Source organism: Mugil cephalus, chromosome 10 (genome assembly GCF_022458985.1).
Source record: "Mugil cephalus isolate CIBA_MC_2020 chromosome 10, CIBA_Mcephalus_1.1, whole genome shotgun sequence".
NCBI lineage: Eukaryota > Metazoa > Chordata > Actinopteri > Mugiliformes > Mugilidae > Mugil > Mugil cephalus.
The window spans coordinates 18,904,462-18,917,433 of record NC_061779.1 but is presented as its reverse complement, the minus strand read 5'-3'; the positions used below and the strand labels follow the sequence as shown (position 1 = coordinate 18,917,433).

General features: G+C 41.5%; 1 protein-coding gene across 1 annotated transcript; it reads right to left on the bottom strand.

Moving 5' to 3' along the window:
• Positions 1-10,210: 10,210 nt before the first annotated feature.
• On the bottom strand, positions 10,211-12,180 carry LOC125014976 (SLAM family member 9-like). Its single transcript, XM_047596572.1, has one exon. It carries the CDS (start codon positions 11,977-11,979, stop codon positions 10,999-11,001), a length of 981 nt encoding a protein of 326 aa, XP_047452528.1. The 5' UTR covers positions 11,980-12,180; the 3' UTR covers positions 10,211-10,998.
• Positions 12,181-12,972: the final 792 nt, after the last annotated feature.

Sequence of the window (12,972 nt, the reverse complement as noted above, 5' to 3'; positions counted from 1 at the left end):
AGACGCTGTTGGCGCTTTGCCTCGCGGGCATTATAGACCGTGCTGTCAGAAAGGCTGCCAGCTCTTTTGAAGGAAATCATGTCAGCTTTGACTTTAACTGGCTGAGACTGAATGAGGTCATTTTTGGGTATTGTGTTACATGTCTAGAGTGTCCATTTTGTAGCAGCTGCATGCGATGTGTGGGGGACTGCAGCCTTGGTCCAAAGCTGACCACCTATTCGGCGCTCAAGGCCGGGTGGTATGCTGTCAGAAACGGGCACAGTCCAACTGGCGGAGGTATGACGGCGGTTGGGTGGGTGGGTGGGGGGTGGTGTCGAACCCCTGGGGCCCGCAAGTATGTGCCAAAAGTCCATGTGAACATGTGGTGTGGTGAAAAATGGACTTGCATTGTTTGATCCGGGAACATGGGACTCCGGCGTTAATCACACGCTAAGGGTCGCAGTGAACAAACTCGTGGAAGAATTTCCATGACAGGCCGCACTTTGTGGCCGTCGTTGTAGTTAATGCACAACATTTGCTGCAGACACAAAGCGGCAGTTCTCAGAGTGGAGCAGCCATAAAAGCCTGCTGACAGTCATTTAGGAAATGCACACATTATGAGCAGTGGCAGTGTTTTCGTTGTCGAAAATACTTTCCCATTGTAAACTCTAGGCCGTTAAGCAGCCTGGAAAATGTTGCCCCATGTCAGCATAGTTAGAATGAATGAGGCAAAGGCCAGACACAACCAGAGCTGTGAGCCGCGGCCAGTCTTTTGTGTGTGTGAGGCTAGCAAGATTCTCGATAACGGCGGAGAGAGAGAGCTGGGGTGAGGTGGGGTGGCTGGCTAATTATTTTTTAACAGCTTAACACTCCAATCAAATGAGCTTTCTGGATTTTTACACACTGTTGTGACTCACGTCACCTGGGTATAATAAACCTCTTGATAGAATGTCCCCTTTGTTCTCACGCATCTCATACAGTGCAGCCCGGTCGCTCACACCCGTCCTGTCATGTGATGGCACAGAAAACAGACCAGGCGAGCACCTGGAATTTTTGCGGCATTAACACGTTGAGTGTCTGGTGCTCTGAGTGTGAAAGAGAAATAACAGAGAAATCTGAAGGTGTTTGGCAGAAATGTCTCCAAAGCAAAGAAAAAGATTCACTGAAGGGATTCTTGTCAGAATAGATGATGTCCATTTTTCCATATTGTTCTCCTGCTGCAGAGACTTTTTTTTTTTTTGCAACCTGGGGAATCTTAAACTGACTCAATCAATAAACCAAGAATTGTTGCAGAATAGAAATGTGCATTAACCCTACGGTTTTGTTTGGGGTCTTGGAGAGAACTGGTCCACTTTGACAGCTCGAGCTTAACATTGCTTTATCACAAGAATACTTATTACTTCGAGCTAATTATATGCTCCACAGTTCCAACTGAGAATAGCGCATTACTTCTGTTTTGGGTGTCAGCAAAACCAGATGTAGGGCTTGTTTTGTGAGCTCTGTCTGCGGCTGACGATGACAGACGGCCTGTGTGATGCTACCCCTTTCCGTGACCCAAATTAGTCTCTTTGAATTCCTGTTATTGGAGTTTATGGTTTGCTTAAAATGGATACAGCAAAGAGTTAGTGAAGAGTTAGTCTAACACAATTTCTGGCCTGTAAATGGAATAACAGGGAAGAAAACAAATTTGTGCATCTTACAAAATTGCATTGAAGAATAATGTAAACACTTAAAGGCATAAAGTTCAGTGTTTTACTGTCTTTATAAGTGGGTGGTGTTTGGAGTGTGTCCAGAATATTAATTAGAGGTTATTAGTTTAAAATTGACAAAGTGTCTTTGCTTAATACGAGCCAAGGAAGGCTCTGTTTGCCCTCAAGTGTGCACTAACCTGTAATTTTACTGCATGTGTTAAAATACCTGAAGTGGATAACTGGAGAAGAAAAAGCAGAAGGGAAACAAAGAGTGTATCAGTCTGATCTAACAGTGGTAGGTAAGAGCATTTGGAAGTGATTTATGTCCTGTTTTGCACTGATCCATAACCCTGCATTTGACAGGGTTAACTCACATCAATCACTTCTCTGAAGGTCCGCTGCGCCCAGAACTCACTTTTCTTTGCGCTTCGCCAAATAACAGGTTCTGGTTTCTTGCACCCAAGAGAAATGTAGACAAGGCCTACGCTATCAAAGGAAGATAGAATCTCGGGACGAGAGAAAAGTGGGAATTTCCTGGACGCTTCATACCCTCGATACGTGCTCCGTCAATGGCACTTCTGCTGTGATTGTTAATCAGCCCATCTTCACATGCCCATCTCCACAAGAAAGTCCTCGTATGTTCCAGCTATTCATCCTTCAAAAGGCCCCTAAACCTTCAGCAATGTCCTTCCCACCCAAAATATCTGCACCCCTTTGTCTATCAGTCCACGTGTGCGGAATCACTTCCTGTCTGGATTTCATTCATGGCAGTCTGTGTATTGTCTATGTGTACAGCTTTGTGTCTGATTAGGGTGTGCCCTCCAACTCAAATGTGTCACTTACGACTAGTCTATTAGCGTGACAAGAGGGCCACTCATTCTAGTCTGTCTCGTGATAGGGCTACTCAGACACACACAGGGCCACTTCACTAGACCAGTGCAACGGCCAGTGACGAGCTTTTAAGCTCTCCAGATTCCATTTTCTGTCTTTCCATTTCATAATAGAAAATACTTACATTTAAAAGTACTTATATCAGTGTGAAGCTGCAGTCAGTGATTCCAGGAGAGAGAACAAAGATACTGATTAAACACAAAGACAGCAGAAGGCCAGCATATAATTTCATGAGTTCAATTGTTTTCCTCTCACGATCTAGACTCTTGCATTCAAGGCAATTTGAAAACTGTCATTTTGCCAAAGGAAACGATAACAATAATCTGGAAGGCTGACAGCACCAAATAAAGAGTGGGTAAAAGCAGCACTTAAAGTGATCCAAGATTTTCGTGACACCTTCAACCACAGATGATTAAATTCATGCCTGGGTACGAGTTAAAACTGTAGATGTGTAGACACATGAATTTCTTTTTCTTCTTTTTTTTTGATTCCTTTAAAAGTTCTTATCTAACCAAAAGAGATGCAGTTGCAACTTTCTACCCAGACGAAGTGTTTGTCTTTCTCTTTCCCCCGGGATTAAAATGCTTTACTGCTTTACTGAACCATCTCTGCACTGTTTTCAAAAGAACTTCTAATTCAAGCCTCGACTAGGGCGTTTGCACCGTTGACATTGCTCACATGTGCCATTTAAGAAAGATTCGGGAGCTTTTCACGGGTTATAATGACAGCGGGATCTGTTTCAGCCCTAACACTCCATATGGTGGCTCAGCTCAACGACATACTCTACCCAGCTGCTTGGGACACGTTTATTGGCACAGAGAGCGCCATCAGTGGCCACTTTAACCAGGCAGTCTGTCAGCCGCCATAAGGACGAGACTCGACTCCGATTAATTGGCCCAGAAGACTTGTTAGACACATCATTTGGTGTCTTCCTAATTAGACGGTCATGCTTCAGTGTTAAACTTTGAATACTCGTTCGGAGCTTTGTTCGCCGAGAGGTTCTGGTAAATAATGGAGGGATTCATTTTTATTTCAAACATGCTCAACAGTAGGTTACCGTGTACAGGAGGCTTAGATTGACAGGTCTATTGTGACGCTCTGTGTGAAACGGTGAGCTGTTGGCACAGCTCCTGTTTCGCTGAATGAGTGAAGTGGTGACTGAAAGATAATGTCTCCTGCCTCCATTTATCCCATTACTAAAGTATGTTGGATTCAAGTTAATGTGTGTTTAAAGAAATTAAAATTTGTGGGGGAAGATTTTTTTAAAAAGTATAAAAAGTGTCTAATCAACCAAAGATTTTGCGACCCCCCTGCAGTACCTCCTGTTGAAGACCTGTATGTGACTCCTTTGTTTTACCCTGTGTTTGTCCTCCCAACCAAATGGTTTCCATGGCTGTAATAAATAACCTGCGCACACACCACAATTTTTGTTTTCAAAGCTCTTATCTATTTCGATGATAAAATACTTTTCAAGGCGGTTTTCCAGTGTGAGGCCACAGCAAACAGCAGAGAGCCTTTCAAATGCGTTTGAAGAAACCGAGGCCACACAGAGAGGCCACTGGAGTGCTGCTCCGATGCTTTGTTAGATAGGCACGCCATAGCCAAAGCAAAACCTCGTGTTGTTAGCCCTCCGTCGCACCTTTACACCTCTCTCATCTTCAACTATTGTTGCACGGCCCCTTCACTGATGTGACGTTATCCCTGTGTGAATCCACACACACACACACACACACACACACACACACACACAATAAAGCTTAAGGGATCCTTTTCTCTGGGAGGAGATAGGCCCATACACCAAGACAAAGGCTTCACACTATCCATGTTATCTCTTCTGGGTGTTCCTCCACAGGTATTATAGCTATCCGGGAGAATCATCTTAAATGCTTATGGCCTACATGTCAAAGCAAAATGTCTTATTGTGCAAAAATATACATCACGAGCAGCTGGGTGTTGATTTTTTTCGTCCCCCTCTTTTGCCAGGTTGTAATTTCATGTTGGCACTCACACACTATATCTCCAAGAATGTTGCACGAATGTTTGATCTTTGCGTGAATGTTGAGTCTGTGCACACAAGATGCTTATTAGAGCAGAAGGTGGAATTTTTCTCTCATCTGATTTATATCGGGTGCAAGACCGTGGACGGGCAATTTGGCTGATAGAAGCATTTTTATTATAGAGTTCTGGTTTCGGTGGAAATGATAGGTGTGCTTTGCGGCATTTGCGGCCTGGAGTTTACCCACTTTCTTTTGTCTACAGCTGATTATCCTGGAATGTTTGTTTAGACTCATCCCCTGCATGGGAGCTTCACCTGGAATCTGTAGCAGCGCCAAAGATGAAGAGCTCTGAGATTACACCTGGTGAGGGACAACAAACAAGACAAGATTAACGTTCCTGTAAGGGATCCTTCAACCGCTACTGACATCTCTCACATGATCCAAACACAATAGAGGTGGCAGTTGAGGAAAAAGCAACTTTAAATGTACGTAAACACTTTCTCTTGTAAAAAAACAAAACAAAAAAAAAAAAAAAAAACATTTTTTTTTTTTTTTATTTATCCAGGCTGACTGGGGTCAAACAAAGTTTTTTTATCCAACGCTTATTGTAAACACTCAGGAGAATTCTTATTCCTGCACTGGTTGTGTAACGGGGATGAACAATACACAATGATAGTTTCAGTGTACGCTCATAGATCCACTTTAATACTGTAAATATAATATGAAAAGTCACACACACAGATGTCTGAGTTGAGGATGATGTCAGTTACAACACTAATGCGCTTGGGAATGATTGTGAAAGTAACACAGCGAGGATTTAGATAGGCTTAAGGCAATCCTAACGTAACGTTTTTGGGGATTTCTCGACAATTTTACCTTCCAGTGCACATGAGTTTTCTAACTGCGCTGTAACTGTTTATTTTTATCCCTGACTACCACCAAAAATATAACATTATCTGCTTCTCTGCGCTGGACCTGGGAAAGAAAGTAGGATTTAAAGTGGATCATGTTGCAGATCCAGGGTTTTAGTCAAATTAGAAACAAGAAAAAAAAGGACAAACATTACATCTGTGCTGTATCTACTATCTACTGTGTTGTCTTCATACGGACTGTAGACTGTAGTGGCTCACTGTATTAGCATTACAAAAGTTTAGAGCAGCAATACCCAGTAAAAACAGGACGTTTCCTGTATTTTCATTACCAAAGAATGCAAGCTTTTTTAATATTAGAAATGTCACATGTTGTTAGTTTACTGACATAATACTCTAAAATACAGCAGCTGGTGGGAAGCCAGTGAGGTATCTGATTCTTCTGGAGGTCACATCTTCTGCACAAACCTGTAACGTTGCCAGGAACTCAATATTTGAGGCAGGCCGGTACTGTAAAAATATTTAACAGTGTTATGAAATGCATCGTTCTTAACCAGCAAATACACCATATGCCGCTTTTAATGCCTGTGTAATGGCGAGCTATTTTTAAAACGTCTGCTGACAGCAGCGGTGTTCTGTATCGTGTCTGTTGACCACGGTGCTGTCACATTGCCGCCCTGGCTACAGCGGTGCCCCTGTCTATGTCTGTCTGACAAAGAGCTGCTCTTTTCTCAGCATTTTTCTTTTCACACGCCAGCCTCCGTGGCCCAGAGACGCTGCCGGGGCACTGGAATGAAATTCTGTTTGTTTGTTCTACCCACTGTTGATAAGGTCTGAGCATTAATTCTGTCCATCTCTCCTTCCCGTACGACCTCCATTTCCGTCTCATTTCCTGCACGCATGATGCGGTATCAGAATGATTCATACATGCATTCCTATCCAGAGCAGATTCCAAATTTTAGACTCTAATGGGAAATCTAAACATGAAAAATCCCAGGCCACTAAAGCATAAGTCTTTAACAGGGGGTTCGTGACCCCTATGGGATCTACAGAGGTACTGCAGGGGGGGCCGTAAAATCTTTGGTTGATTAGACATTTGTTATATATTTTTTTAAATTTCCCCAGTCCCCAGGTGAAATCCTAGATGCACGCTTCAGTATTACAGCCACCCTATTATTGCACATTTGAAATAACAATAAAAAATGAGTACCTGAGTTTGAACCTGTATATTATTTGAATAGCTTAATATTTAATGCAAAATGATAATAATGATGTGTATTTATAAGTAGCACTAGGCTGAATATAATATAGAACACATATAGTAGGTTGGGGAGGGGGTCCCTACTACTATCCCTACTGGCATACATAGATAGATACAGTATGTGTGGTTGGATTTCTGCTCCATGAGTAGATCCATAAACTCAGATTATGAATTAAGGTATTTGCAGAGTTCAACAACAAAATCAAAAATGCACCAAACCTTTTAAAACAATCACTTGAGGCTATGTTCCCCACATCTTATTGAAAGTATTTTATCACTCCCCGGAGAATAAGAATCGGAAACCCATTTGTCACAAGTGCTCCTTGAATCAGCTCCGGCTGGTGTCTCCATGTCACTGTGGAGTATTTGGCAAAGGAACAGATCAAAAATACTGCTCTCCAGGGAAAATCTGTGAAAGACACAGAGCGTAATGACAAATAAACTACCTGACAGGAGCAGCGGAGGGCAACCAGGACAGAATGTCAACTTTATTTTTGTGGAATTTGTATCTTTACAGATTCACAAAGAGTTCCCATAAACCTCTCTATTCAATTACTCCCATCCTAACACCAAGAAAATTACTTCTAATGTAACAGAACAATTTCAGGCTTTACACTTTTTTTTCCATTTATTTTCTCAAAACATCTGTAATCTGTAATCCATAATTTCAGCACCTTCCCTGTATTTTCAGTAACAAAAGCTTAGTGAAACTAGGTAGATGTGTGGGCCTGTCTGTCAGAACGCTGTTTCTCAATTCTTGGCCTTATTGACAGGATAATGACATTTTCCACATGCTTATGAGAGGTTAGCCTTTATTGCAGCCAGTGTGGAGAATGATGACTAACACAGATGTAAGGAAAGGGAGAAACATAATATTAATGTGAAAGGGCTGCTAAAGACTTCTTGTGCTAAAAAATTGGCCACTTGAAACGGTTGCGGGGTCACATACTCTGGACCTATGATAAATAATGTTCACTTCAGAGTATGAGCAGAGGTGCTGCCAGTAGTTGAGAGGTGTTTACTTCCTACATACATCCACTTCATAGGAAGAAACCGTAGTAGCTTTCTATGTTCCTGTGTTCCATCTTTACCATCTTCCTCTCTATAACAATTTTTTTTTCTATAAATGGAGGAATATTGTTGCAAACTTCCAGGATGGATTTGAATGGATCTGAAGCTATGGCAGGATTATTAATCACGTTTCTCTCTTGGTTCAGGTATTGTGTTGTTGGCGGGGCATTAGTTTATCTGGTTTAACAGCTGCATTTGCAAAGGTCAAGTGGAGGCCCTACTAAATAAGGCCAGAAACTGCAGTTCCTCAAATGACCACTCCTGGCTTGCTACAGAAGTCATTCATCATAGAACCTCATAGATCTTAGTTTATACTATGGTACAAAAAAACTGCAGGTCTGTTAAATTTGCTCATTAATGACATTGGATTAAAGTCATGCATAAGTAAGGGCACATGGATTTTGAGTGAGAGTGAGAGGTGGTTGCTGTCTCAGGCTCCCGCCATCATACACCTGCCTTAGCTCCTCTCATGCCCCATCAAAGTTGAATACTGCTCTGTTAGAAAAGTCTGACTCGTTAAGAGCAATAAATAATTTTCTGTTTTGCTAAAACATTACTGCAATATGCATTGCCACTTCCCATAAAAATACTACATAGAACGTAACTCTAGTCATCAAATAACTATCACTACATGGTAACAATAAAAGCATATTATAGGCTTTGTTAAATTAAACAGGATCAAACTGCTATTAAATAACACTGATAAATTGATACAACTGCTCCAATCTCACTTTAGTTTCTCGACTGGTAACTGAAAGGAGGCGACTCTCTACTGACCTCATGTTTGTACAGTTCAATGTCCTTCAGTTGGACAGTCCTACATGCAAATTATTTATACATTTTTATTGATAGCAAACATGTTTCATAAATTTTGTGGTTGAATAAATCACCCTATTTTAGTTTAGAAGTAATAAACACACACACACAGGTGGAAACAAATAAAAAGAGAAAATCAGAAAAGGATTTAGTCACACTGGAATCAGTGTTGCTTTGGCTCAAGATATCGGTGTTTGTAAATGGTTAACAAAAGAGATTCTGCTATCATTAAAAATCATCGTAGCCTAATTCCTCAGCAAACTGGTGAAACTGCACTGCTGACGCCCACAGACTGTACAGAACCAGTCCGCACATTGCATGTGGGTGGAAAAAAAAGTGTGAGGTGTGCAGATGGCGCAGAAAAAAATAAATAAATAAAAAGATGTGTTGACAGAGACTGTGAAACTGATGTTTATTGTGCCGTTTGAAAAAGCGTTTAACACCATTTTAATGCGGCCCTCTGAAGCGAGAACACAAACTGAGCTCTCTCATGGCGTTCCACGCGGATAGACTTTTACAAGCTGTTACTGTAAACAACGTGGAATTCATTGACATTATGTCGCTGTTTGACATTTTTGAGAGTAACAGGCCACGTCGCTTTTTCAATAAATCGAAAGGCTGATTGGAAGTTCGTGGCTTCAGCTTAATCAGTGCATTGTGCATCAGGGAAGAACTGAGGTCAGAGAGGGCTAAGTTGGCTCAAGAATGCTAATGGGTCATAATCATCTCTGTATTTTCAGACAAATCTGATGGAAAAATGCCCACTGCACTGGCTGACCGCTGATGTCCTGATTTGTACTTTCCCCAGACTTGGCAGCCCCAGACAACAAGAGAACTTTAATAAGAATGATCTGACATGAGTATAAATACTTTCCATGGGTAATTGACCCTTTTCCTGGACACACGCACCGAGATCAAAAGGGTATATCCTCTAGACTCCAAGAGCCACTGATTAAACACATTTTTGAAGTATTTCCCTTCCATTTCCAGGGTAGATCTGGCATAGGCACATGTGATGTGTTTCATTAAACTGTATCATTAAATATTGTCCCAAGTGTGTGCTGTAATTGAGGGTGCAGTATGTATGTGCACTGCGCTTTATCTCTGCCTTTGAATACGCCACAGAACTTTTGCTGGTGAGGGGATGTGACGTGGAATGCTGCCAGTCAAGTCAAGCCTTTTCTTGAGGAAAAGCAAGAAAAAAAGGGAGGGAGGGGGGGGCATTGTCCCGGCAGCAGATACCAGCTTTGCTGCCAAATCCTTGCCGGCTGGACTGAAGATTTCAGCCATGTAAAGAGAGCAGGAGCGGAGCAGGACGACAAAAGATGACATTGGCTTGTAAGTTTTAGGCAATGACGCTCAGGGGGATTCCATTATGTGGCTGTCACACAGCATTAGGCGAGACAGCAAACACTTTCATGTGTGGATTACCACTTACCCATCGGAGATAATAGATATTTGCCTTGGCTAATCCATTTCTCTATTGATTCCCCCCCCCCCTTTAATAACTTCTTGCAAGCAAGCAAATTTTATTTCACTTCTGCTTTGCAAGAATGCTGACATGTAAGAAGCTGGGACAATGGCCCGTGTTTGGCACAGATAAGCTGCTTCGGCATACAAATATGGCATGCAAGATCATTTCTGACAAGTTTATTTATTCCAAAAACCATATACAGTAAGCGTACAATGGAGCAGTTGAAGATAGTCTTCATTCAATAATTTGCATATGAAAGTAGCTCTATCGCTATATTTGAAATGACACTTTACTTATATTACTACATACATACGAGTCAATATGTACAAAAACATTTTCCTCTCTATTCCTTTTTATATTAAACAAGCAGTCCTGCAAAGATGAAAACTAATAAACGAAGCCATGCTAACCAATACTGCATATCTACCAAAAACCTCATACACAGTTTGTGTACTCTACTTATACACTGCAAATATATATATATATATATAACATATATAATATACACGTATTTATATGTCCTACAGCCAAAGTGTATTACTCTGAAGTTCAACTATAGACTTCCTTTTGTTTGAGAAAGAAGCTGTCTTTAAAATGATTAGCCTTTATAAAAAAAACAAATTTCTCTAGAACATTTTCTTGTCTCATTATGTACATCAGGGAAAATACAACACCTCCGTCAAACTTTGCATCAACACATAACAGGTTTAACATTAACAGCAAAGCAACATAAAACCAGCCATGATATCATTAATCGATTCAAAGAAAGATTTTGTTTCTTCATTTTCTACCTCACACATGCACTGCACCAAAACATCAATACTGTATCTATATAGTTTCATGTGAGTCATCAAAATATCTCAATTAAAAGTGCACACAAGACTACTTTCTTAAGTTTTGTCCTTCACGTTATCAAACTAACTTGGTTAGATAAAAGATGACGACATGTTCAGATGTTTGGCGTCAGGGCGTTCTTGCTCCTCGGCTTTGGAACCGGTGACGGTTGTTGTCCTTCAGCAGCTGTAGATAGTTGTGCTGACTTGATTTCACCCCGAACTCTTGGTGAAGGCTGAGGACTCGGGGTTTCAGATTTCTCCACGTGGTGCATAGTCTCGTAGACCGGGCTGGTAGAATCGGGAACTCGCTTGCTTAGAGAGAGCATCCTTAGGTCCTCTTTATCCCCGAGGTTCTTTTGGGCTTTATTGTGTCTGTGGCGGCAGCACAATACAAAGATAATGATGAGCAAAACGAAAATCAGACCTGCCACTCCCGCTAGCACTGACACAAATGTTTGCCGTGACAAACAGAGCAGTGATGGGTTTTTACAGGCTGGAAGAACAGCGTCGCTACTCTCCGAGCTGACTTTGTTTGCCACACTACACATGAAGTGGCTGCCAACTTGCAGGGGCAGAGATAGGCTCAGGGTTTGTCTCGTCTCTCCAGTTAAAACCTTTTTATCCAGAGTCCATGAGAACACCAAACCCTGTGGGTTGTCCACGTAGCAGTTAAGATTAACACTTCTCAGAGTGGCGTCACAGACATAAGTGACTCGGGGTTTTGATACTTTGCTCATCACAAAGAGATGGCCGGTCCACTTTATGGCTGCAGTACCATTGGGGTGCAGCACTGTTGCTTCGTACAACCCTGAGCTCGAAAATGCCAAGTTCCTTAAGAAAAAAGATCCGGTTGTAGAGATGTCACTTGATTTTCCAACAGATACTCTCCCTTGCTGTCTGTAGAAAATGATCGTCCTGTTATGAGTCCACCTGAGCACATGCGAGTTCGTCAGTTCTTTGTAGACAAAAGGCAGCGTGAGAGACTGTTGCCCAACAACAGCGTAGAATTCCTTGACCGTGTCCTTGTCTGCCGCTGAGAGGTTGATGCATCCCAGCAGGGCAATAACTACAAGTGTGGCATAAAAACACGCCATGATGCTCAGAAGAATATCCTCTTGGTAGTCCAAGAGATCCTCAAAAAGCGTTGTGTAGACGGAGCGTGGATGACTTTTAGAGATGCAGCCCCGTCAGGATGAGCGTGACATTTGCAACCTGGAACAAAACTGGCACATAAACAAGAAACATCCAGCACTTAAAGAGAACTGGGTCTTCAGAAAACAGGAAAATATCAGTCCAACGCCTACTTTCAGTTCTGCAACTGAAAGTAGATGACCTGAAGAACTGTCATGGCAAGTCATGTGGCATTTGACATTTCCCCCTTACGTGACTTTAATACGTAATTCATCATAGGATGTCTAAGCATGACTTGATGACGTAGTGTAATCACACCATCTCTAGACAGTGTCCTTACAACACTGGTAATGTTAAGAAACACATGTACAGTTGACTGAATCACTTCTTAATACATTAAACACATCATTTATATTTTATTTTTATCTTATAAAAGGTTATGACAACCCATCAATATCTAGGCACTATATGAACAACTCAGGATCCAGGATCTATAACTAGATTGATGTGTGTTCTGTAAATATAACATAGCCGGCTATACACAGCGTAATATTTCAGAAACATAATAAGCATGGTATATTAAGTTACTGAAACAATATGAAAGAAGTTCCAGGATTTATCGCCTGCCAGATATTTCCCTGCTGGCTTTTGCATTATTAATCCTGGTTATTGTTTTTTTTTTCCCTGTCACAGAATACAGATGACTTTTATTTGTCTTGTCTAAATTGGTTTAGTCACGGCTGTCCTTTCTAATAAAGCAGCTGAATAATGAGAGGTCGCAGCGTCATGTAAATATCTGTTGCGAATGCTTTTGTGTCGGTGGCTTCAGTTGAAAAGCTCAGCTGTACGGTTTGTAATTAGAGACGGTGCCTGTGCTGTCAGATAGAAAGTAAATTGAATATTTTCAATAAATGCTTTCAAGAGGGGAAAAAACAGGATTTTAGGATTTTTAACGA

Bases quoted from the DNA above. Each gene is read 5' to 3' on its own strand.
- LOC125014976 (XM_047596572.1), bottom strand. From the start codon at position 11,979: ATGGCGTGTTTTTATGCCACACTTGTAGTTATTGCCCTGCTGGGATGC.